Source organism: Monodelphis domestica, chromosome 6 (genome assembly GCF_027887165.1).
Source record: "Monodelphis domestica isolate mMonDom1 chromosome 6, mMonDom1.pri, whole genome shotgun sequence".
NCBI lineage: Eukaryota > Metazoa > Chordata > Mammalia > Didelphimorphia > Didelphidae > Monodelphis > Monodelphis domestica.
This window is the reverse complement of record NC_077232.1, coordinates 173,778,620-173,803,707: the sequence shown is the minus strand read 5'-3', so window position 1 is coordinate 173,803,707 and position 25,088 is coordinate 173,778,620. Positions and strand designations below refer to the sequence as shown.

General features: G+C 40.7%; 1 protein-coding gene across 4 annotated transcripts in view; it reads left to right on the top strand.

The window, feature by feature from the left end:
- TBC1D9 (TBC1 domain family member 9) overlaps positions 1–25,088 on the top strand; it is a 125,423-nt gene that overhangs the window by 79,144 nt on the left and 21,191 nt on the right. For all 4 annotated transcript variants that reach the window (XM_016423203.2, XM_056802725.1, XM_056802726.1 and 1 more), the window contains 7 exons: positions 1,619–1,825; positions 2,337–2,510; positions 4,929–5,079; positions 11,805–12,019; positions 14,139–14,256; positions 15,541–15,826; positions 18,024–18,153. In XM_016423203.2, the coding sequence (XP_016278689.2) occupies positions 1,619–1,825; positions 2,337–2,510; positions 4,929–5,079; positions 11,805–12,019; positions 14,139–14,256; positions 15,541–15,826; positions 18,024–18,153 (1,281 nt within the window). The remainder of the gene's footprint in view (positions 1–1,618; positions 1,826–2,336; positions 2,511–4,928; positions 5,080–11,804; positions 12,020–14,138; positions 14,257–15,540; positions 15,827–18,023; positions 18,154–25,088) is intronic.

The window sequence follows — 25,088 nt, the reverse complement described above, 5'->3', positions numbered from 1 at the left end:
CCACGCACAGACATATTTTGGCATCTTTGATTTCATTGATACAGGGAACTCCAAGATCAGGAAACTTCCTCTTGAATTCTGAGTCTTAGAAAGTTCTTCTAACCACCAAGAGATTAAATGATTTAGCCAGGATCACACTGCAGGGATATATTAGAGGCTCCAAGGCCAGCTTTCTTTCTACTACAGTCAATACATCTTTCACCCAGTAGTCTACAGAATCATCAAGTATAAAAGAGAAATGGGGACTGCTGGGTGGTAGATAGAGAGCCTGAATTCCAATCTGGCCTCAGACATTGTCTATCTATGTGACTTGAGGCAAGTCACTTAACTCCAGTTGCCTAGCCCATATTTAGTATTGTTTTAAAACAGAGGGTAAGGATTCAAAACAAACAAACTAAAAGAATATGTGTGTGTGTGTGTGTGTGTGTGTGTGTGTGTGTGTGTGTGTGTGTATTTATATATGTAAGAAATAGCAACTTGGTCCAAGACGCTTTCTGAACTCCATTGAAAAAAGATGAACAAGATGGATAATCTTAATGAGATTCATGTTGAACCTTTCAAATTTCCTTCCATGTAGAAATAAGAGTACAGAGGCTGTTTCTTTATAAAACCCTGCCAGACTGGGTGACCCTGGGCAAATCACTTAACCATCATTGCCTACCTCTTATCGCTCTTCTGCCATGGAACCAATAGCTTAGTATTGATTCTAAGAGAGAAGGGATGGATTTAAAAAAGAAAAGAAAAACCCCACCAGAAAATTTTATGGTTTATCTTGATTAAAACATGCATCCATCTCTCCATACATGCATATGTACATACATAGAATGGGGAGAGGAAATGAGCATTTATGCAGTGTCTACTTTAAAAAATTATCATCATAGTTGTTGTTGCTATTATCACTGTTATGTTATATATGTGTGTGTCTTCAGAAGCTCTTCCAGTAAACAATTTGCCTTTTGCCCCTAGGACTTATCTTAAAATTTATTCTAATGCTTTAAGTAAAAGGGCCTTGGTATTTAGCCTGGTTCCCTGCTGACAAGAGCCCCCATTATAAACCACCAAACCCAATCATTTCTCTAAGATCTTAAACTGATTTCCCTCCTCCCTGTGACAGTCTTATAAAAAACCTGGGCAGGCTGTGCAGACAGATGAGCACTTAGATTGCTTACCCTGTGGTGGCTCTTCAATCAAGAAATGAGATGGGGGAGATGAGTGGAAAGCCCCCGAGGGCATATAAGAGAAGTTGAGAGATTATTGGTGGCCTGCAAACCCTTTTAACCTAAACTGTGGAGTAGAAAATCAAACAGTTGGTGAGATCTTGTTTTTCATAGATGAGACCACAGCAATGAAACCTCATCTTCTATGTCTGTAAAATCGTTTAATGGAAACTCAGGGTTCAATTTGAAAGAATGAAAAGTCTATCCCAGCTTCAATTCCAGGTTAAGATTGCCTGAGCATTCTTTCCTTTTCCTGGACTAGAGAACAATGTCTAGTCCGCCTTGCTAAAATTCATACATCCTAAAGAATTTGAACAGACAGGGTGTTTCTCGTTCCACTCCTGCCTGGCACGGTGCTGTCTGGGTCCTATGTAACTTGGTGACAATCTTTTTCTTCTCAGGTGACCATTGTGGAAAAGGCTGACAGCTCCAGTGTCTTACCCAGCCCATTGTCGATCAGCACAAAGAACCGGATGACCTTTCTCTTTGCTAACTTGAAAGATAGAGACTTTTTGGTGCAGAGGATCTCAGATTTCCTGCAACAAACGACTTCCAAAATCTATTTGGACAAAGAAATTTCAGGAAGCTGCAACAGCTCAGATGATGAGGTAAGTGGGAAGTAGCCAATGGCCAAAAGCCTTGATTTAGAGCTGAATGGGACCTTAACATCCACTCTTCCATCCCTCTCACTTTGCAGTTAAGGGCACTGAGGTCCAGAGATCTTCTGTAAAACCTACTCTAGCATTTCTTCCATTATTCCACAGTGTCACTTGTTTCTGGTTTATCTTATGGGTCATGTCCTTATGTATTGGGGTTAGTGACTTTAATCTGAGATCCTGATCCATAAGGGGTCATCATACAACACTGCACTATGCCATTATTAACCTGGGATAACAGATTGCTCCAGCCGAATGCCACTCTTCCATGTAAAAGCTATGGCCCTTGGTCATTTGCAATTTCCATCTCTTCCAACTCTCTCTCCTTCCCTCTGGTTCTCTCAGGAATATGCTGACAAATGAAGCCATGCATCCTTGCTAGATCTATCTCAGTGGAATATATGCAGCTGGATATCTGATTATAAGGTGCTTTCTAGCTATTTGTGTGTGTCTGCATTGACAGGTCTACTCCAGGCCCAGCAGCCTTGTTTCCTCCAGCCCTCAACCCAGTGTGAGCTCTGAGGCAGATAGCGGCGAGCGCCAATTCAACCTGAATGGGAACAACGTCCCAACCGCCACTCAACCTTTAATGACCATGTACCGGCGGCGCTCTCCCGAGGAATTCAACCCCAAACTAGTATGTCCTGCTTTTGTGTTTTGTAGCATCACTTAGAAAACCTGATTGTTGTAAAAGTGCTACATTCATGTGAGTTTCTTAGTGAAGTATGAGCTTCCCTATAAAGAAAAGCAGATTGGCCTGAAATTGTGAAAACTGGCTTCATAGTGGCCTTTTTGAGAGAAAGCCAAGAAAAAAAGTGGGGGGTCTTTTTTATCATTTATTACAGTTTTACAACCAAGTGCAAGGGCATACATACACAAGTGTGTATAGCATTTATAGAGAAATCGATTTAATATTAAGTAGCTAAAATTTATACAAATATGCAAAAACACTACACATTGTAAATGTAAATTACTTATATGTAGTTAATGTGTTATTACTATTAAGCATTCTGATAAATATATAAATACTATAAATGGAGAACATTTATATAATATCTATGTGAACATGCATATTATACACATCCACAGTCCCAAGGAGTCTTAGTAGAATTTTAAGCTCCTTGAAACTAAAAATACTATGCATGTATGCATGTGAGCATATTAGCTATTTAACCTGGTACTTTAAGGTTTGTAAAATGTTCGCATGTATCTCATTTGGTCCTCATAAAGGACTCCATGATATAGCTGCTATTTTTATCCTTATTTTACAGATCAGTTAACTGAGACTGAGAAAGGATAAATGACTTGTCCATTGGTATGAAACTAAAAAGTATTTGAGGTAGATTTTGAACTCAGATCTTCTTTACTCCAAGGTGAACACTCTGTCCCCTGCATCATCTTGCTGCCTTCTACACACACACACACACACACACACGTATGATCAAATCCCAGTACAACAGTCATTAGATGTGGCATGGCATAGTGTATATAAAAAGCCAACCTCAGTATCAATGTGATCTGGATTCAAGTCCCACTTCTATCATACTGGTTGTATGACCATGAGCAAGTTACTTAACCTTTTTGGTGCCCTAGGCAGCTCTGTTGTAGAACAGATGTCAATCTATCAGTAGAAAGAACTCCCAATACCAATGGAGGCAGAGCCTATCTCAACCCCAAACATGGCATTGATATCTGTTCCTGCAGTCCTCTGGCAGTGCTCCATTGAGGTGTCCTAGTGACTATGGATTCTCCACAATTATGGCAGCAAAGCACAGCTCAGACAGGTCAGACCAGTTCAAGAATGGGTTCAGTAGTTCACCATACGGGCCATCTAAGAACAACTGAACTAAATTGGGTGAGGCTCATTGCCAGAAGGCTGGCTTCCATGGAATGCTTTTTTCTTTTGGGACATAGCAATTTCTGAGGACTCTTTAGTCAGGAATCAGAATGTGTAGGGTTTGTCCTACTGCCTCCCACCCCCACTGGTGCTTTAAAATACTCAAATAATGAGAGACACGCAGAGAGAAAGATTTTGAACATGAATATGGATCATGAGAAAGTTGTTTTTTAGATCATCTAAACCTCAGTTTCCTTAGATATAAAATTATATGCATATATATATACATATATATATATGTATATATGGAGCATCCCAGAGTCTCAGTGGATACAGACTAGAACCTGGAGTCAGGAGTCTTCCTGAGTTCAAATCAGATACTTCCTGGCCATGTGATCCTGGACAAGTCATTTAACCCTGTTTGCTCCAATTTCCTCAACTGCAAAATAAGCCTGAGAAGGAAATGGCAAATCAGTCTAGTATCTTTGCCAAGAAAAGCCCAAATGGAGTCGCAAAAAGTTAACATGACTGAAAAGTAACTGAACAACAACCAAAACACAATACTTATCTCCTAAGGGTTGTTTTTCAGTGTCCAAAGGAGATTATTTTGAGTTTAATGTATAAATATACAATATATATATAAGTATATGAATACTTAATAAAGCTTGAAGCAGGATATAAATGTCTCTTGTCATTGTAGTGTATTCCCTTAAATTCATCTGCTCAGAGCTTGGAGAGCTACCTGTGGAGTAGAGTGAATGAGTGTTGTCAGCAACCTTCCTCACTTTGCCCATCACAGGTTCTTACTCCTCCTATGTGGAGTGGAGGGATAGAAACAGGGCAAACTTTCCATAAAAGCAGCTACCAGCTGACCAAAAATATGTTCATTCGTGGGAAAACTCAGGTCTTAATCCTAAGAAATCCTGAGCTCATTTTTTCACCTCTATCTTCTTGTCACTGTGCTCTAGCATCTTTAGCCTATGCCTCTCCTTTGAAATGGATGATTCCTCTTGGTTTTAACTTTAGCTCCATTCCTGCCAGGATTGCCCAGCCAGCTGATCTGACTCAGCTCCACACTGGTAAAATCAGCTATTAGGCACTTTGATTTTCTCCCTCCATTCCCAATCCAGTCAAAATGGGAGATGCTGTAGATATCCTTTAGACCACTCCCCAGCATCTAGCTTTCAGTCTGTAATGCAATTATTACTTCTATTTTAGGCCAAAGAGTTTTTGAAAGAGCAAGCCTGGAAGATTCACTTTGCTGAGTATGGCCAGGGGATCTGCATGTATCGCACTGAGAAAACACGAGACCTGGTGCTAAAGGGCATCCCAGAGGGCATGAGAGGAGAGCTCTGGATGCTGCTCTCGGGTGAGGCTTTTTTCCTCCTCTCCATTCCCAAAGAGGATTTTTAGTTAGGAGCACCTGGCCCCAACCGTATGCATGAATAGGAGCACACCACTCCAATTTCCTCCAATATTGTAAGAAAGAAAAGTATCCTTTAAAACATTCAAAGACCTGACTGAAATCTCTCCTTGTGTTGCAATCAGAAGAATTGAGAGTCTCTGCAGTATTTAGCTCCTGGGCCAACCTATCGCCTTTCAGAAACATAGCACTGGGATTTGAAAGTTCACAGAGTCTTTTCTAACCTTCCCGTTACATTCCTCTTGACAGATTTCAAACATTCAGCCCATTTCAGTTCAACAGGCATTTACTGAGCTCTGCTAGGTGCTGGGGAATACAGAGACATACTCAACAGCTAATGCCTTAAGGGAGTGGATATTCTACTGGGAGGAGACAAAGTATACGTAGATAAATATGTTAGAGACAAAGTATTTTCTCTTGGTAACACCAATAATTTAGAAGATTCACATAGGCTTCATGTAGGAGATGATTGCTGTGGCTTGAAGGAAGCTTGAGATTTTAGGAAACCAAAGTCATGAAAGAGAGAAAATATTCCAGGCCACTGTATCCTCTCTGCATAACCACGGCCATAATAGCCCAGTTTAGCTGGAAGAAGGAGACTAAGAACGAATTCTTTCTGATTTGGAAAATCAAGAATATTTTCCCAGAAGAGCGAGATTTAACTAGAACCTCCAGTCTTGGGTTTTAAAAGTGAGTGTTCCCTTTGTTAACCTTGTCCTAATCAGTCCTTAGCTTACATTCTCACTTTGACCACCTAGTCCAATAAATTACCTTACTCTATCCTTTTTTTTTATTTCCAGGGGCACTTGGGAGCTTGATTTCTGTCATTTTCCAGAGGTATCCCATATAGTCCCTTCTGACTCCCTATTCACCCACTCTGACTATCTGGTGTTCTTGAAGCAAGAATGGAGCAAGACTACATTTCTTATTTCTTCCTCCTAGAAAATCCACACCTTCCCCCTTGGGATATTCTGGTGTTGGCAAACACATATGTTATTCACAATTTATGAGTCTTTGGGCCTCAGCTTTTTTTTTTTAATGCAAAATAATTCTTTGCATTGAGAGGGAAGAGCTTCCTGGGGCATTGGTCACCAATTCCCTATGATTTTTGTTCAAGGATCCAAACATTAAGGTCTCAATGTAGGATTTTGCAGCTTTCTCATAGAGAGTGCTTGTCAAACATGTATTCTCCAGTCTTAAAAGATAGCAATCCCAGGCACTTTAAGTTAGTGACATGATCCTCTAGATAGTTCATGATGGTCACTTTGTCATCTATCAGAGACCACAAAAAGCGACAGAGATCTTGGATAGGCTTTCTGCATTGCTTCTCAGTGTAAGTCCAACATGGACTTCTTAATAAATTTCTCTAAGGCCAGAGCATCAAGGGAATCTTCCCATTCACTCATCTCTGATTTCTTGATGTCATGTAAAGATATGTCCACCTCTCCTGTGCAAGTACAGGTACAATTTCTCTGCTTGTCCCATCTTCTCCTGACACCTTTCTCTGAAGAACTTTTTGAAGTTTTTTAATTCCATATCATGCTCAGCAAAGGGAAGGGTTAGAGTAAAATACCAGAAGACCAGGTGACCTCTGAGGTAGCTCTAAATTTATTATCCTCATTGTAAGAGTCCATGACCCAACAATATCTTTGGCTATCAATCTTCCATCCATGTTATGTTGAAAATGAAATATTCTTGGCCTGGGGTTTGAATCTTGGATGGATCTCTCCCCTCCTTCGGTGATCTTGAACAGTTCACTTAACCACCTTGGGTCCCATTTTCCTCATCTGTAAAATGAGGACTTTGGACTAGATAATATTTGAGATGCCATCTGGTTTCCAGTCTATGATATGATCTCTCATTTGTCCATGATGAGCCATATTCTTTCCTCATCTCATTTCTTCAAGGATGGAGACAACAGCCAGTATGTCTTCTTGCCACATCAGCTCAGGGGTCACTTGCTACCATACCCCCAGACTTCTTGATGCTTCCTGCTACTTTAGATAAACTCTCCACTGAATCCACAGACAAATGTCTGCCAAATGGTCTGCTTCTATTCCCATGATTATCACAAATGAGTTGAAGTGTCAAAACAATAAATGTATTTCTGCTTGATTTCTGGCAAGCTAAAGTTTGGAGATAAAATGCCCCTAAAGTTCTCTCTATATATAGAAGAAAATAATAAATCTATTTTAATGGATTGAGATGATGCATGGTGTTCTCACCAGTGACCTTCCTTTCCTGATCTACAGGAAAATCTTTCCCTTTATTGAAAGATTGTTAGGAGTTCTTGGGTTTTTTTAAGCTCAGTGCATAAGCCAGTAGACAGCTAGGTGGCACATTGGGCTGGTAGTCCAGAAGACTCATCTTTGCGAGTTCAATCTGGCCTCAGGCAGCAACAACTCATAGTCCAGTAAGTACTGGTAGTCCAATATGAGCATCCATTAGGAGAGAAGGAAAAAGGTGAGAATTATGAGTTTTAATCTTCCCCTTACTCCTAGATTCTGTTTTCCTTAGAGTGTCTAAATTGGAGATAGAAAGAATACAAATCCACATCTATACCAGCAAACCCCAGAGACATTCACCATCACCTAAGATCCTGGGTAGCAAAAGACAAAAGCATTAAGGACATTAAATCATTAAGAATGAATCCTCTGGACATTATTGGTTCAGTCTGGATCCGTACACCTGAACAAGATGCTTCCCAATTCTTATTTCTTCTTGGCATAACTGCCTTCAAGAACAGACTTTATTACAGAGATTCTTTATTATTATTATTATTGAATCTACTCCCCAGGAAGTAGCTCTCCTTTGCCTTGTCCTATGGTGGTTGCTAACATGACCATAAAATTGAAACTTGCTTGCTGGATGTTCACCAGGGTAATATATTCCAAACTACTAACGTTGTTTGGAGTTTGGAACACTGAAATTTATCAGTTGCCACAGGTTTTAAAGTAGATTTCTTTTTAAAATTCAGTTCTAAAAGTAGTCACAAGTACTATAATTAATAACTTGCTGGATGGTATGGAAGTCAAAGGGTACTCCACGGTAACCAGAGAATACAAGAAATAATGAGAAGCCCACAATTTGCCTGGAGTTTAGAAGGATTTCCCCACAGGGCCAAACAAATAGGAACTGGTGTGCTAATAAAACTGTTAACTACTTTAGCCCCAGAAACTCTTCAGAAGCAGAAATTGGTAGGTTGTTTAAAATGAGAAAAATATTTTGAGAGAAAAAAAACCCTTAAGAATTAGTTTTAACTGCTTAATACCACCTTACTCCACCCCACCCTGTGTACCCTTATTGGTTCATTATGCAGAAGTGGGCTAGTCACAGGTCCTCATTCAGAAATAGTTCTGGGGAACTAAACTCTGAGCCCCCTATTTGGTGTACAAACGAGATAAGGGCTATCCATTTTTCTCTGTTTCTCAGTTTCGTGTAAAGACCTGATTACCTTGGCTACATGATTCAGTTGGCTGACACCAATTACATTTTAATACTACCTTATTCAGATTAGACTCTCTAGAGCAAAATAGCCTATATTCAAATGGACTTTGAGAAATAAAACAGAACCAGAAACTAATGGGGAACAATGCTTCATCTCTGAGCATTGGTGACATGCTTCAGGCCAGGGAAGAGTTTTCCCCATTCTGCTTCTGAAACAATGGAGCAGACAGGCTAAACATTACAAACCTGCATAGAAACCAATTCTGAGTAAAGTGCAAATATGTTTTACTACTAATGAAAGCACTGTAGGGGAATGAATATAATGCCAGCCTCAGAGAGGGAAAGACCTAGTTTCAAGTCTTGCCACTGACACCTGTTGCCCTTGTGATCCAAAGAGACTCACTTACCCTCTCAGTGAGAGCAGGCAAATCTCTAAGACTGGAGGAGTTGCTAACCTGCATTGGTAGAGGAGTACGGCACTGAGGTGGCACGGTCTAATAGAGTGCCAGGTCTGGAGATCTGGCCTCACACACTAGCTGTATAATTCTGGACATATCATTTAAGCCTTTTTTGTCTCAGTTTTCTCATCTGCAAAAAGTGCTAGAGAAGGGAATGGCAAACCATTCCGGTATCTTTGTCAAGAAAACCCCAAATGGGGCCATGAAGAATCATCATGATTGAAACAACTGATCCTGAACAACAATGGATGGAAGGACTTTCCTCTGTGGGAGTCCACAGGTGTCCAGCCCTTCACCTGGCAGTATCTTTGCCAAGAAAACCCCAAACAGGGTCATGAAGAGTCATACACACCTGAACAGCAACTTAAGAACAAAATCTTGTGGAAGAATGGGACACAAGTGAAATACCTAAATAATAACCACAACATCATCTTATAGAAAGAACACTGGTCTGGTGGTTAAAAGAAAATCTAGTTTTATATCTATAATTCCTTCAAGTTTAATTTGAAAAAAACATGAGCTAACATCCTTAAGACAAATTTGATTTTCTAAGTCATTTTACTAAGGTACTTTACTGCTAGGTTTTCTGGCAACTCTACAAGAAATTCTCTTAAAATTCTATAAGTAATAATGGCACTTAGACTAGTAAGAAGTTTGTTGTTGTTCAGTCATTTTCAGTTAATTTCTACTCTTTGTGACCCCATTTGGGGTTTTCTTGGCAAAGATACTGGAGTAGTTTGCCATGTCCTTCTTTAGCTCATTTGACAGAAAAGAAAACTGAGGCCAACAGAGTTAAGTTGCCTGGGGTCATCCAGTTAGTAAGTGCTTGGGGCCAGATTTGAACTCAGGAGGATGAGTCCTCTTGATTCCAGGCCCAACACTATATCCACTGGACCTGGTCACCAAGCTACCCATCAGCATTAGGCTACCATTAATGGTCCAGCTAGCTTTTTTTAATAGATGCCAATAACACCAGCTCTACTTTCAGTGATGATCTGAAGATGCACAAGCCCTGGACCACTCCAAGGAGCAGGCACAGTCATTGGCTGTCTGAATGAAGCTATATGGGGTGTAGAGAAGCAGGAGATCACCACGCCCCTGCAAAAGAGAAGACTGGGTCTGAAGGCCAGCTCTACCCCTGATTTGTTCCCTTCATGCCTTTGCATAATTCACTTTATATCTCTGTGCTTAGGTTTGCACCTTATGATAAAGAAGTTTGCCTGGATGACCTCTGAGGTTTCTTTCAGTTCTAATGTTCTCCAGAACTGATTCCACACCTCTCAGGCAGAGATGATCGTCTTCTAATATTCTCATCATGGCTTGTTTCTGTCTTCAAGAACTTATTGTTTCGATTGTCTCATAATTCAATTTTCTATGATAATAGGTAGCATTTACAGAGCACTTTAGGGTTCACCAGGCACTTGACACATCATCTAATAAACACTTATAAGTCTCTGCTTCATGAATTGGGAGAGGCAAAGTGTAATATAGCTAGAGGGCCACATTTGGAGTCAAGAAGGGGAAGAATTATCTCTGTACTAGTTGTGAGACCCTCAGCAAATCATTTCACCTTTAAGTAGCTCTGTCAACATTATAAGTTTAGGGTGAGATGCCAATCTGAATTGATGGAGGGATTTTACACATGAGGAGTTCCTTTGTGAAATTATAGACCAAAACCCAAAAAATTGCACACCATCCACTATGCTTGGGCATTGGATAAACAAGAAGAAGCGACTCCATCCCCCAAAACAACAAAAAATAACCTACCCCATTCAGTTTCTACCTTGAAGAACATTATATCAACTGTTAGAATATAAATCTGTTAGAAACAAGCAGCTTTGTAAACTCTTGGCTAATATTTCACCACTCATTAGAAGACAACTCCCTTGTCGGTCAAGGCTTGCAGAACTGGGGTTCAGTGTTCTCTGCCTGAGAAAAATCAATATTTAGAGAGGACCTCCTTGGCCACTTAGTTTGACTCCTTCCCAGAAAAGAATTTCCATTATCATAGACTTAGTGAATTAACTTTTGGCTTAAAAAGACCTCTGAGGAGTAGAAAACATACCACTTCTGAAGACAACACATTTCACATCTGGAAAGCTCTAACTAGTAGGAAGTTCTTCCCAATGGCCTCTTTGCAACATCCATTTGAAACTCTTGGCCATGCCACCTGTGGCTATACACAATTATAATCCTATATCAAATACATGAAGATAGCTATCATCATCTCCCCCTCCTTGACCACTCCCAGTGTTTCCTTTTCTAGGCTAAGGGTGCCCCAGTTCCCACAACTGAACCTCATAAAGCAAACTCGGATACAAACTGGGGAGGCAGATGGGGAGGGAGGGAATGGTTGGGGCACATCCTAGAGCCACATTTGACAACTGTACTAAGGGACAGATTAGATTGTAAGCTCTTTGAAGGCAGATACTGTCTTTTGCCTCTTTTTGTATTCCCTAGTGTTTAGCAAAGTGCCTATCTCCTAGTAGATGCCTAATAGATGTTTATTGATTGATTACAGAAGAGTAAGATGGAAGGATACAAAAGGCTCTATGGGCAACCATAGATATGGCTAGTCCCAAGTATAATATCAGGGCACACCCACATCCCTTCATGTGATTTCATTGTTATTCTTAAGAATAAATAATTGTGTGTTAGGGAAATCAAGGGTGGAGAGTTCTGGAAATTAAAAAAGCAGTCCTAACAGAGCAAGTAGAAATTGTTCCCATTTACCGCCATGTTTGATGCTGTTGGGGTTATTCCTAGGAGCTATCAATGAGATGGCCACCCATCCTGGCTATTATGAAGATTTGGTGGAAAAGTCTATGGGAAAGTACAACCTTGCCACAGAGGAAATTGAACGAGACTTACATCGGTCCCTCCCAGAACACCCAGCTTTCCAGAACGAAATGGGCATTGCTGCCCTGAGGAGAGTGTTAACAGCATATGCCTTTAGGAATCCCAACATAGGATATTGCCAGGTAAATCTGAGACATTCCCATTAAAGCACATGTTGGTTAGTAGGGAGAGAAGAAAAGGGAAGCAATGGGTGGAATGGAAAAAATGCACAACTGGGAGTCAAGAGACCTTGGTTCCATCCCTGCATCTAGCTAGCTGTGTGGTCTTGGTTTCAACATCCACAAAATGAGTGAGTTGGTCTATTAGTCCTTTTCTAAAACTCCTCCTTTTACTAAAAGCCAATAGCTCTAGAAACGGTGCCAGAACAGGCAGATTGATACTACAAGGAAAGAAATTATGTTACCAAAAAACTTTTTTTACAATTCTGTAACTTTCTAGAAAAGATATCGTTAGCCTTTTTTGTGTCACGGATTCATTTAGCAATCAGGTGAAACATTATTTCACTATTGTTTGCCTACATTCATAAATGAAAGGAAATGTTTGATTTTAGAGATAAGTGAAAAATGAAAAGATTATTTTCAGTTTTTAATTAAAACTTTTTTCCCTATCTATATTCATAGATCTCCTGAAATCTATCCACAGGTGCCATAGGGATTGATGGGTCTTAGGTTAGAACTGCTGTTTTAGAAGATCATAACACAATTGGGTTAGTGTCTAATAAAAACAGAGCCCGGGTAAGGTAAACAGAGCCTATTGAAAAGGCATCTCAGAGACCAAAGTTCCATCATAATTCCTCTCCATCACAGAGCTCACATTCTGGGGCTTATGATGGGCACTAGAGAGTTTACCCTCAAATAAACTTTTAAAAACTAATGTTTTGGGAGCAGGTAGGTGGTTCAGTGGATTGAGATTCAGGCCCAGAGATGGGAGGTCCTAGGTTCAAATGTGGCCTCAGACACTTCCCAGCTGTGTGACCCTGGGCAAGTCACTTGACCCCCATTGCCTAGCTCTTACCACCCTTCTGCCTTGGAACCAATACATAGTATTAATTCGAAGATGGAAGGTAAGGGTTTTTAAAACAAAAAACAAACAAAACCCCACCCTCCAACTTTTGGAGTTGTGGCAGGATGGAGACTCTGGAAAGAGACTTACTCTCTTGGGATTAAAGGTCAGCCTGTGGGGACAGACACTAGCTTTCTATTTTCTGTAGTTCACCCTGCTAAATTAAGCATTAGATTCTTTTGGTGCTCTAAGTGCTATCCTTCATTGCCTGCTACACTTAAATTTAGCACTTCTTAGCAAAGCTCCATTGGCTCTGCCTTAGTTCTGGTTCTGCTTGTCCAGTATCCCGGGCTAGTGGTCAGCCAGCCTTTGCTTGAATACTCCTATAAAGGGCCCCCACTGTTTTACTTCCCCAGGTAGCCTGAACTTCTCTTGAGATAGCTCTAATTATTTGTTTTTATGGCAGTTTTTCAGTTTTTATTGCCATTCAGAGGACATGTCTTTCAATTTCCACTCATGCCTCCCAGTTCTGCCCTTGGGGGCCAAGCAGAACAAAACTAATCCCTCTTCCTTATTGATAACCCTTAAGATAGTTGATGACAGCTATCAAGTCCTTCCCTAAACCTTCTCTTTTGGGGGCCAAAACCCCCAAATCCCCATTTTCTTCAGCTGATGCTCATAGCTCTGTAACACCAGTAGGCTTGTCTGAGGGCTTTCCAGTAAATGAGATGCTGTGCTGCGTGGGACATTTTAAGTTATATTTACTTTATCCAGCCAGATGAAACAATGTTACTTGGGAATGCTCTTGTTCTTTTGCTTTCCTTAGTTACTGTATGGCATACAAAATATACCTTCTATCAAGTTTTTGCCTTTGAGTCCTGGGTAATGGAAACTATGATGGCTGGGCAAGAGGAAAGGGAAAAGCTGACCTCGTGTGGCTTACCTTATACCGGACCTCTCAACCCATAAGTGACCATTTCACTTTGGCTTTGGCTCTTTGACTCTGGGAGAAAGTCCTTAAATGGGGGTGGTTGTAGTTTGGTTCCTTTGTTCCAGGAATCTAATCACAAGAAGTGTACCTGGAAATACGTTGCCTAAAAGTAGGACTTTCGATCCCAGAGAAATTCCAACTCTGGGTTTGCTGAGCATATTCCCCCCATCCATCCTATCTCCCGGTAACCCCCTCCCTGCAAAAAATCATCCTTTTTATCTGTTCATTTCTTTTGGGCTTTTCTCTAGGCAATGAACATTGTAACCTCGGTGCTGCTTTTATATGCAAAGGAGGAGGAAGCTTTTTGGCTGCTGGTAGCTTTGTGTGAACGGATGCTTCCTGACTACTACAACACTAGAGTTGTTGGTAGGTATGAGTGGGTACCCAGAAGGCGTTGTCTAGAGCAGAGTCCCTCATGGCCCCAGGGGGCCTGGAGCCCTATGCCCAATCACCACTGACCAAGCAAGTCCCCAAAGAAGGTATAGCTACCAACTGGAGTTTAAAAAAATCATATAAACGAAGCTATCACCGAGCCGAGACAATGTCGCTTTGTGGCAAGACTTCAAAATTGAGAAGATTCTGACGGCTTTAGAAGCCCTACAGCAGTACAGACAACTGAACGTAGGTCTTGGTTAGCAACGATATTAATTAAAATTTCTGAGGCAAATTTCAGAGGATGCGGATGAACCCCCTCTAGATGCAAAAAGCCCCATGTGACTTCCCAATATCCTTCTTGGAGAGACAGTGATTTCATTTTAGAATGTTTGATGGGAAGGTGCATCCTTCCAGGAGCTGCCACAGGAATTTTGGTCATATAAACCAAGGGAAATGGGAGAGCTGAGGAGGGCACTAGCAACTAGAGGTCTTCAGGAAAACCTTGTCCATCCAGGTACTTCCCTACCCTTCTTCTCCTAACCTAATCTGGACCCAATTGTTTTTAAACCCTAACTTTCCATCTTAAAATAATACTGGGTATTAGTTCCAAGGAGAAGAGCAGTGAGGGCTAAGCAATGGGAGTTAAGTGACTTACCCACAGTCACACAGCTAGGAAATGTCTAAGGCCAGATTTGAACCTAGAACTTTCCATCTCCAGGCCTAGCTCTCAATCCACTAGCCACCTAGCAGCCCTCAATCTGGGCCCAATTTACAGTGTGTCTATTAATGCCTGTCCCATGGTATGTATGTATCCTGATCTGTTAGCTCAGCAGGCTACCCTTCTGGCTAAAGATAGGATTGACTTGGCAAGAAACCAGTGGAATTATTATACTTTGCATCATGAATTAGCCCAAACTTATGAACTCATTTTTTTGTAACAACCTTCATTTGTAGCATAGCAGTGTCCTTTTACAATGGGGAGAAAAGGGCATGAATGTCCCCAAAGGAAGGGATTCAGCCAAAACTAATTAGAAGCACAATCCATTGAGCAGCTGAACTGAGAGGCAGAGTAGGTTCTCACAAAACAAGAAAGCCTGTCTGATAGCCTAGTTGAAAGGCAAGCACGAAGCATGAATTCTGAGTTCATTGTCAGCAAGGAAACTGCATTGTCCCTTCAAACCACTAATTAAATTAAAGCTGTTTGAATGGGCCCATTAGAGAGAGAAATGTATGTATATGACTAACATCACTTTTCTCTGCTGGCTTCCATTACAGGAGCACTGGTGGACCAGGGCGTTTTTGAGGAACTAGCCCGAGACTATGTCCCCCAGCTCTATGACTGCATGCAAGATCTGGGGGTGATTTCTACCATCTCCCTATCTTGGTTCCTTACACTATTTCTTAGTGTGATGCCTTTTGAAAGTGCTGTTGTGGTTGTTGACTGTTTCTTCTATGAAGGAATCAAAGTGATCTTCCAACTGGCATTGGCTGTTCTGGATGCCAACGTGGACAAGTTGCTGAATTGCAAAGATGATGGGGAAGCCATGACTGTTTTGGGGAGGTACTTATTTCCAGTCTCATTTCATATTCCTACTCTCTTTTCCACATTTTGTTTCACTCAACTGTCCTGTCCCCCCAGATACAAGGTTCCATTTCCCTCCATGTCTTTGCCCGAGTGGGCCATCTGTGCCTTGAATTCACTGCCTCTTTATTTCTTCCTTGTAAAATTCCTACCTTCTTCAGGGGCCACCTCTGAACTCCCCCAGTATTAGCACTCTTTCTTCTCTGTAGATACTCAGGATTTACCATGTTCATATATATTTTGTTTTTCTTCTGGTACAATAAATGTAAGCTCCTTGATAGCAAGGCTATATTTAGTCCTTTCCTATTGGGCAACACAAGGTAGCACAGCGAGAATAAAACTCCAAGCCAAGAGTCAGGAAGTTCTGAATTCAAATCTGGCCTCAGACCCTTACTCACTGTTTCACATTTTCATCACTAGCTTAGGAAAGGCATAGATGACATCCTTATCAAGTTTGCCAATAGCACAAAGCTAGGAGAAATTATTAACATATTAGCTGATGAAATTAAGATTTAGAGTAGATCCAGAAGACAGAGCCTCTAACCTGTTTTTGGCCAGCGAGTAAAGAATGGTTTTGGTATTTATAAATAAACCTTTATCATATTTTTAAATTTTTAATCATTTTTATTTATAAATTTTATAAATTTAAATTTAAATCATTTTTATTTCTGCAGTAGTGTCCAGGGCTGAATCTACTAAGATGAGATTCAATAGGTATAAATGTAGTCTAAAACTTGGGTTCAAGAATTACCTTTGTAGGTACAAAATGGGGGAATATGACTAGATGCCAGTTTTCTGACTAGTATTTAGGACTTTTAGAGGGTGGCAAACTCCTTTTGAGTCAGCAGTACTTTTTTTCTCATGCAAAGAAGCCAGAACAATATAGGTCCCAGGGTAAGAAGGTGATAGATGATCTCCCTGAATTCCCCTGTAGTCAGAGGAGAACATTCACATCTGGAGCAGGTAAATCATATTTAGTTGAAGTGGCATAGTTCAGAATGGACACTGATGGGCAGGCATCTAGGAGGGTGGTGTGAGAGAGAGAGCCTTGAGTCTATCTGATAAGAGAATTAGCTGAAAGATATGGGCTCGTTTAGCCTAGAGAAGAGAAGACCTAAGAAGTGCAGATGACAGTTGTCTTCAAGTATTTGGTGGTACTGTCACATAGAAGATGGATTAGACCTGCTCTATTTGGCCCCAAAAGGCAGAACTGGGAACAACGGAAGGAAGTTGGAAAAAGATGAATTTAGGCTTGAGTGTCAGGGAAAATGTAATTATGGTTAGAGTTGTTCCATGAGCAAGGTTGTCTCAGAAGGTAATCAGTTGCACTTCATATGCTTTGGAGCTCTTTAAATAGGGGTAGGATGATCAGTTATTGAGGCTGTTAGAGTGAGCATCTTCTTGTTGTTGTCACAGAGGCCCTTTACAATTCTACAATTCTGTGATTCTTTTTATATTTCCTATTGACAGTGCTTGGCATACAGTAGTCCTGGCACACAGCAGGCTCTCAATAAATACTTGTTGATTTGACTAAGGAACCAGGACTTTGTATTGCTAATGCTTAGCACACACTTCCTTATGCAAAGGAACTGACAACCTGAATAGAGCTTAGAACCTCAAATATGTTCAGTATTTTCTGGGCCTTTTTTCTCTGTTTTCTGCATATTATTTTCAGGGTCTTTGAGCCTCAATTGAGCCTCAAACTCTATGGTTCGTTTCCACCTACATCAAGGACTCTATATTCATATACATGTCAGGGACACTAAATGACCAGAGATGAGTTTTTATAAGGTAATTTTGTTGTTCTAGATTTGTTGTTGTTCCCTTGTACCTAGCTCTTAGTGACCCTATTTGGGTTTTCTTGGCAAAGATCCTGGAGTGGTTGGCTGTTTTCTTCTCCAGCTCATTTGACAGACAAGAAAACTGAGGCATACAGGAATAAGTGACTTGCCCAGGGTCACACAGATTTGAGTTCAGAAAGATGAGTTCAACTCAAGGCCAGCACTCTATCCATTGAGCCACCTAGTAGCTGCCCTTGTTTTTGTTTTTTAATTTGCCCTTGTTTTTGATTAGATGGGCAGTTATTATAGTGAGAATGCCCATGGTACAATGCAATCGTATCACATGCGCCAGGTTCCTGGTTTCCTCATGGCCTCTGATGGATCTCTATCCACAGGTACTTAGACAGTGTGACCAATAAAGACAGTACGCTGCCTCCCATCCCTCACCTTCATTCCCTGCTCAGTGACGATGTGGAACCTTATCCAGAGGTGGATATCTTCAGACTCATCAGAACTTCCTATGAGGTAGGTGCCATTTGCCAAGTTGGAATTGGCTGGAAACTGGAGCCAGCTTGCCCATGGGTTACTCAGGGCCATTGTTAATCCAGGAAGCATGAACTAGCCTTGGGAGGGCCTGCATCCTGCCTTGAGGCATAGCAGAAGACTGTTTGTGAGTCTGGAACAATGATGAGCCTGGTGAGGTCACCTTTTGTGATCTCCAGCACTTCCATCATTAAGAGAGGAAGGAGATGATGAATTCCATGGCCATCAGGGTAGGAACAGGAATTCAGGAAGACACACAGTACAAGGGAGGACCATGGAGTAGATGATGAGTCATGATAAAATCTAGGCTTTTTATCTTCTTTAAGGACCTTGCCCCAAAGACCAGAGCCAGTGCAGCATGTTCAGAGCACTAGCAAAACTTTAACCGGACAATCCAGGATATGGGGGCCAAAGAGTGACTCAGCTAACCCAAAGTGGTCAGAGTAAATCAGTCCTGAGGAATTTCTTTTGAGATATCAGGACTCTCTAATTTGGAAAGATCTTGTGAAGTCTTCTTGCTTCTGGAGCAATCCCAAAGAGTTAGCATTCTTTCTAGTGTGAATAAGGGGTCCTATTCAAGCCAGGGGCCCCCTTCTCTTTGAGTCCATTCTAGAGTAGACCCCAAAGCTCTGAGAGAGCCCAAAACAGCCCTAGCCTTCTGGAAGTTTTCTGGCCTAAAAATACCCCAGGTCTTAAAAATGGATCTCAACCCTAGGACTTAAAGGCAGGGGGGAGGGGTAGAATAGAATGAGGTCCAGATTTGATGACCTGGATTTGAACACCAGTTCTACCACTTAACACATGAGTGACTGTAAAGGGTGAAATTATGGTTGAGACGGAAAAAAAAAAAATCCAAATTTAAGTGGTCGCCAAGGGAAATCCCAAATAATAAAATACCCAAGTCAGCTGCCAAATTTTATGATGATTTAATTGATAGTGGAGAAGATTAAGAAGAAGGAAGAAGGAGTAGGTTTTTTCTCTCCCTCCAGGAGATAAGGGAGTAAGGGTTTGGAGTATGAAGGAGGAAGGAATCAGCCTGACCTCCAAAGAGGCTCAGCTAAGATGCCTGAACCTGAAATCAGCTCCAGGACAAAACTCACCACCCAACACCCAACAAGATGTCAGAATGCTTAGCACGCTGTCAGCCAGAGTCATCTCTCCAGGGAAAGAGAAAGAGGCAGGAAATGATGTGCCTTATATGGATGTTTTTACATCACTTTTCTGTGTCTCATCTGTACCAATGAGGACTTAGCTTGATTTAGGACAGCCCAGAGGTCTGTCCTTTTTATGCGCATGTCTGTTGAAGGCCATCTCCTCAGATAATTAAATCTTGAGTTTGATACAGACCTTAAAAATCTTGTTAAATTGAGTAGAGTGGAGAATGTAGAGTTCCCAAGACCTGATTCTGTTATTCCAAGTATCTCCATTGTTACTGCTCAAAAAATAGCTAAATCACATCTTCTAAAGAATGGTCTGATTAGGGTGGAATAGTTTTAAAATTCACATGACTTAGGCAAATCACTTTACCTGTGGAGCCTCAGTTTCCTCATTTGTAAATCAAATCAACACATTTATTAAGCAGAGCTCTATGTCTTGCACTGACTTAAAAATAAAAAGGAGGCAGAAGGATGAGAATTGGTAGATGAACTCTAAGGTTCCTTATAAGTTTAAGTCTATAAACATATAAGCAAATGGAACTCTAGAGTACTGAAGCAGAATATTTTTGTAGCATTGAGTTGTTTGTAGAATATCCACTGAGCTCCTTTGCACCTCCATTTCTAGCCATTTGCCTTAAAGAAGTGTTATGCATTTTTCTCATAAATAGTTAAGACTTAGAGTCTTTAGATGCTTCTAATTTCTGCCACTAAAAGTTGCCTATATTCCAATTCACTGCTTAGTAATTGTTTGTTGGGGGATGATTAGAAGTGTTAAGTTGGGGGCTGGAAATAATGGAGTCAGAAATGTCTACTTGTGTCTAAAATTAGAAACTTCTTTCTGGTGAGTGCAAAATCCTTGCTGCAGATTGTTTTCAGCTTACACAGGAATATTTTAAAGAGGCTGTTATTATCTAGATAGGGCAAAGATACCACTGATGCCTACCTATGCTCAAAACATGGTCCTATACATATTTCACATTTATATAATTTAAATCCACGTACATGTTCGGTCCTAAATGTGAGACACCCAGGCTTTACTCTCTGACAGTGGACAACCCAGCATCCATCTATACTCAGCACTTCAGGAAAGTCATAGAGATTGGAGACAAGATCAAAGAATGGGTTTCCATTTACATGTCTGCCTGCTGATTCTGTAATGGGGGAGCCTAAACATCTGTAGCAGCTTTACTTCATCTAAAATGTGAGGCCAAGGAAGAAGCATCTGTTATAGGAGTGAAAAAAAAAATGAGTGCTTTCTTAACACTTCCTGGTGTTCAGTGACTGATTCACCAATTCAGTGACTGATTCACACTTGATTCTCCTACAGTCATGGTTAGCAGCAGCCAAAAATTTTTAGAGAATCCTAATCACTGGGTCCTAAAAGGAATTTCTGTCCTATTGAAGACTAGGATGATCAAAAGGAAACCTTTAAAGAGGAGGGGAAGGAGAGAGGATATATTCCTCCTTCTGAACCTTGGAAGAATTCACAGCTAGGATAAATGAGATAGAAAAGGGAAGGTGAAAATATTTTTTGTTTGTTGAGGTCTTATCAAAGACTTGTACTTGTTCTTATTTGGCTTTTCTCAAAACACAGATAATCCCAGTGCTAAGAGCACCTAGTTAGGCCAGAAGGTGGGCCTGCATTCTGACCCACGAATGACAAATTGTCTTCAAAGTTGTTCTTTTAGACTCTAGAGAGATAAAACTGGTTCCCTTCCTTATGGGTATTAAGCCTATTCAAAGGAGCTAATGCATGTGAAGAACAAAGTTTGGCTGGATTGAAGAGTTTGCAGTGAAGCAAGAAGTTGGAGCCAAGTTGTGAAGGGCTGTGTATTTACATTTTACCCTAGAGTCAGTGGGAAATCATTAGTCTTTTTGTTTGTTTTTGTTTAGGGAGAGTGAAATGTTGAAGAAAAGGCCAATGTAGTGAGCCTAGGAGTTTGGGATGGCACTGGAGAATAAGATAAAGTTTTGACATGGTGGGTTTAAGTTGTCTTTGGAATATCTAGTTTGGAAGGTCTAATAGGCAATTGGTAATCAAAGACTAAAACTCCGGAATTAGGTTGAGGATAGATAATTACATAGGATATCTGCATAGAGATGGCAGTTAAACCGATGGGAGATAATGAGGCTACCCAGCAAGTGTGTGTAAAGGAGAAGGAGAAGAGAGAAGGACTGGGATAGAATCCTGGGGAACTCTCACCATTGGGGGACATCAAGAAGAGATTAAAAAGAGTTCACTAAGAAGAGCACTTGTATAAAGAGGGGAAAGCCATACAGATGCATCTAGCACAAACTTACCCACACTGGAATAATTTTCTAATGGCATTGGAAAAATGGCTGAACTTTCCTGTTGTACCTCCTGTTCAGGAGTGGTCCCTGAACTCACATCGCATCTCTGCCACTAAGAACATCTGTGACCTTGGGCAGGTCAACTTACATCTTCCTCATCTTCAGTTTCGTTTTCTATAAAATCAGAGAAGGATTATAGTAGATGTTTTCTGCCTTCTCCAGCTCTGTTTATTATATTGTTATTCTTTTTTCTTTTTTAAACTCTCACCTTCTGTCTTAGAATTATTATTCTTTTTATTCTGGATTTGTTGTGGTTTCACCTAGCTTATTTGCTATTAATTTGATTTTCTACTCTCTTCTTTACCAGATGAGCTAAAAGTTTAATAATTTTATTTCTCTTCGCAAAGGATTCAGTTTTAGGTTTAAAAAAAAAAAACCTTTATCTTCTATCTAAGAATAAATGCTAAGTATTGGTTCCAAGACAGAAGGCTGGTAAAGGCTAGGCAAGGAGGGTTAAGTGACTTGCCCAGGATCACACAGCTGGGAAGTATCTGAGGCCAGATATGAAGTCAGGTTTTCTTGACTCTATAACTGACACTTTTGTCTACTACACTGCCTCCTCCCATTGGCAGAAGGTGCCAGGGCATAAATCGTTAAGTAGGAAAACCTTCCCAATTATAGTTTATAGAAACTGTTCTTCTCCAAATGGAGAAGAGCTGAAGCATTCTGGCTTCTCCCCATTTTCTCCTTTCTCTCCAATTGTTTTCCCAATTTATAGCCTAAGGTGGATTCAGCTAAAATGGAGCAACAATCCTTCTAGTCCAGGGGTCCCCAAACTACAGCCTGGGCCACATGCAGCCCCCTGAGGCCATTTATCTGGCCGCCACCGCACTTCCAGAAGGGGCACCTCTTTCATTGGTGGCCAGTGAAAGGAGCACTGGATGTGGTGGCACCTCAAAACACAGTGTTGCTCACGTACAGTACTGCTTCTGGTGACATAATCCTTTGCGTGGTGCCTTAGAATAAGGCACCACGCAAAGGATTATGTGGCTGCACAATGGAAGATGTCAGCATGGTGAGCAGCGATCTGAGGGAGGGGATTCTGCACTGTGTATACTGCTGCCCGGTTAGGGTTAGGATTAGGTTTTTATAGTCTGGTCCTCCAACTGTCTGAGGGACAGTGAACTGACCCCCTGTGTAAAAAGTTTGGGGACCCCTGTTATAAACCAAATGCCCTCTGGCTGCCAACTTGTAGCTTGTTGGGATGTAAAATTTCTCTCAGCTGCTTTGTTCCCAACTTCCAAGGCAACCAAAAGTTAAGATTAAAATATGTTTTCACTAAGTTGTGAATGAGCCTTAATTATTTAAAATGTTGGAGTGTTTAGACCTTAGAGGGCAACTAGTCCACTCCCACCTCCTCACTCCAATTTCCCAAAAGAAGAAACTGAGGCTTAGAGAGAACAAGTGATTTAAGGTTGCCTCCAGCAAACTGGATTGAAACCCAAGTTTCTGATTCCAAACTTAGCACTATCCATTCCACCTCAGCCAAATTTGGATGGAATCTGTACTTTTAAAAGTTTCCCTTTGACCCTTGGGAGCCTGGCAGATGTCAGTGAACTGGTCATGCAGTAAAATAATGAAAATCAAGCTCTCCATGACCCCTCCACTCCCTATGCAAGTATAACTGACGTGGCCATGTACTGTAGGAACTCGGAAAGAACTCTGAAGATGGGCTGGTTGATTAAACTTGAGCCACGGGACATTTTTATTATTTTAGTGCCAACTAACAGAACCACTTTCTTCTCTCTCCTCCTATGCCTTTTATGAGTTACTACATAGCCTCAGAAAGGAAAAATGTGCTATGGAAAACAATCAGTGGGTGCCGATGGGAGGAAATCAAGCCTGCATGTTTATTAGACAACATCCAAGGACTACTTGCTACTAAGCAATTTGCCTCCTACATCACAGAGGTTAGCAAATGGTGAAAAGCAAAGGCAGAGGACAGAAAGAATTGCATAAGTATGGAGAGGGCAAAGAGAAAGTTACAGGACAATTGATTTAGAAGGAGAAGGGCTCCTAGCTGAACCTCCTCATTTTATCACCCGATCTCCTACAGTGACAGTTGAGATTTGGACCCAGCTGCTCAGATACCAAACCCAGTTTTCACTACATACACCTCACTGCTTCTCAGGGAGAATGAATAATTTAAGGGAGGGGCCAATTTAGGAATGATTTGGATTTTGGCTTCTCCCAAAGATTTTTTACAAAACATTACATTATTTCCTTTCACTGAGAATTGAATTTCTGGCTGCCCTGAGAGAATGGGTTATCTCTGGGCATTTGCATCTGTTTTGTGAATCCTGGGAATTTTGGCTCTAGGACACACTGAGCTAATTTGTTCTCTCTATTTTTAGCATGTTAATACATTCAAGTTCCTCCAGAAGGAAAATTATGTCATTCCTCTTGATTTTTCCTTTAGAAGTTATCCCCAAATAGCAAGATGAGAGAGTCAACAGCACACTTTTGGGAGCTTCTAAATGGAAGGAATATTATATGCCCTTCATCACCCCTCTCCAGAAGTGGCAGCCCCTTTTCTGCATTCCTATCACTAGCTCTGAATATTCAGGCTTTATCACCACCACATATTGGCCTGTTGAATCTGGGTCTGTTAACCAAAAAGGTAGCTAGCTGGTGCAATAGGTCTGGAGTCAGACCTCAGACACTTGTTGGCTGTATGACCATGGGCAAGTCACTTAACCCTGCTTACCGTGATTTCCTCCTTTGTAAAATGAGCTGAAGAATGGTAAACCATTTTAATTTCATCACCAAGATGACCCCAAATGGGGAGCACAAGGAGTCAGGCATAATTGAAATGATTAAACAGCAGAGGAAGCTGCATTAAATCAGGTACATTTTTAAGATCTCTAAATAAAATAGTAGTTACATAAAATATTTACATCAAGGTAAATTATGATATAGTAGAAAATTATAATATCTGCTTACACTTATTTATGTTAATTTTATTTATTTTTTCTGTTTTATACCTGTATCAAGCAAAACATATTTCCATGATACTCATTTTTGTAGGTGAATAATCTTATAAAATCAAAACTCTAAGTCATATACCCACAATAGTCAAGTGATAAATCATATAGCTGTTTATGTTAAATATGCATTTGAGCATGAAAGAAATTCTCTTCAATTATAGTAAAATTATTCTAAATGATTTTTAATTTCTTGAGTCAGTTGATGTATCTGACCAATTTCCCAAGCACTCTCCCTTTTCCCCCACTTCTTTTCAGTCAGCTCATAGAGAATCCCATTTTCCTTCCAAATATATTGAAAGGAGCTGCCTTCTAGAGCAACAGAAATTAAGGTCCATCAGGCATTTCAGTCTCTTTGAGAGAACTGATTCTAAGTAGTGGATGTGGCCAGAAAGAAGTTTCAGAAGGAGAGAGCTGCTTGCAC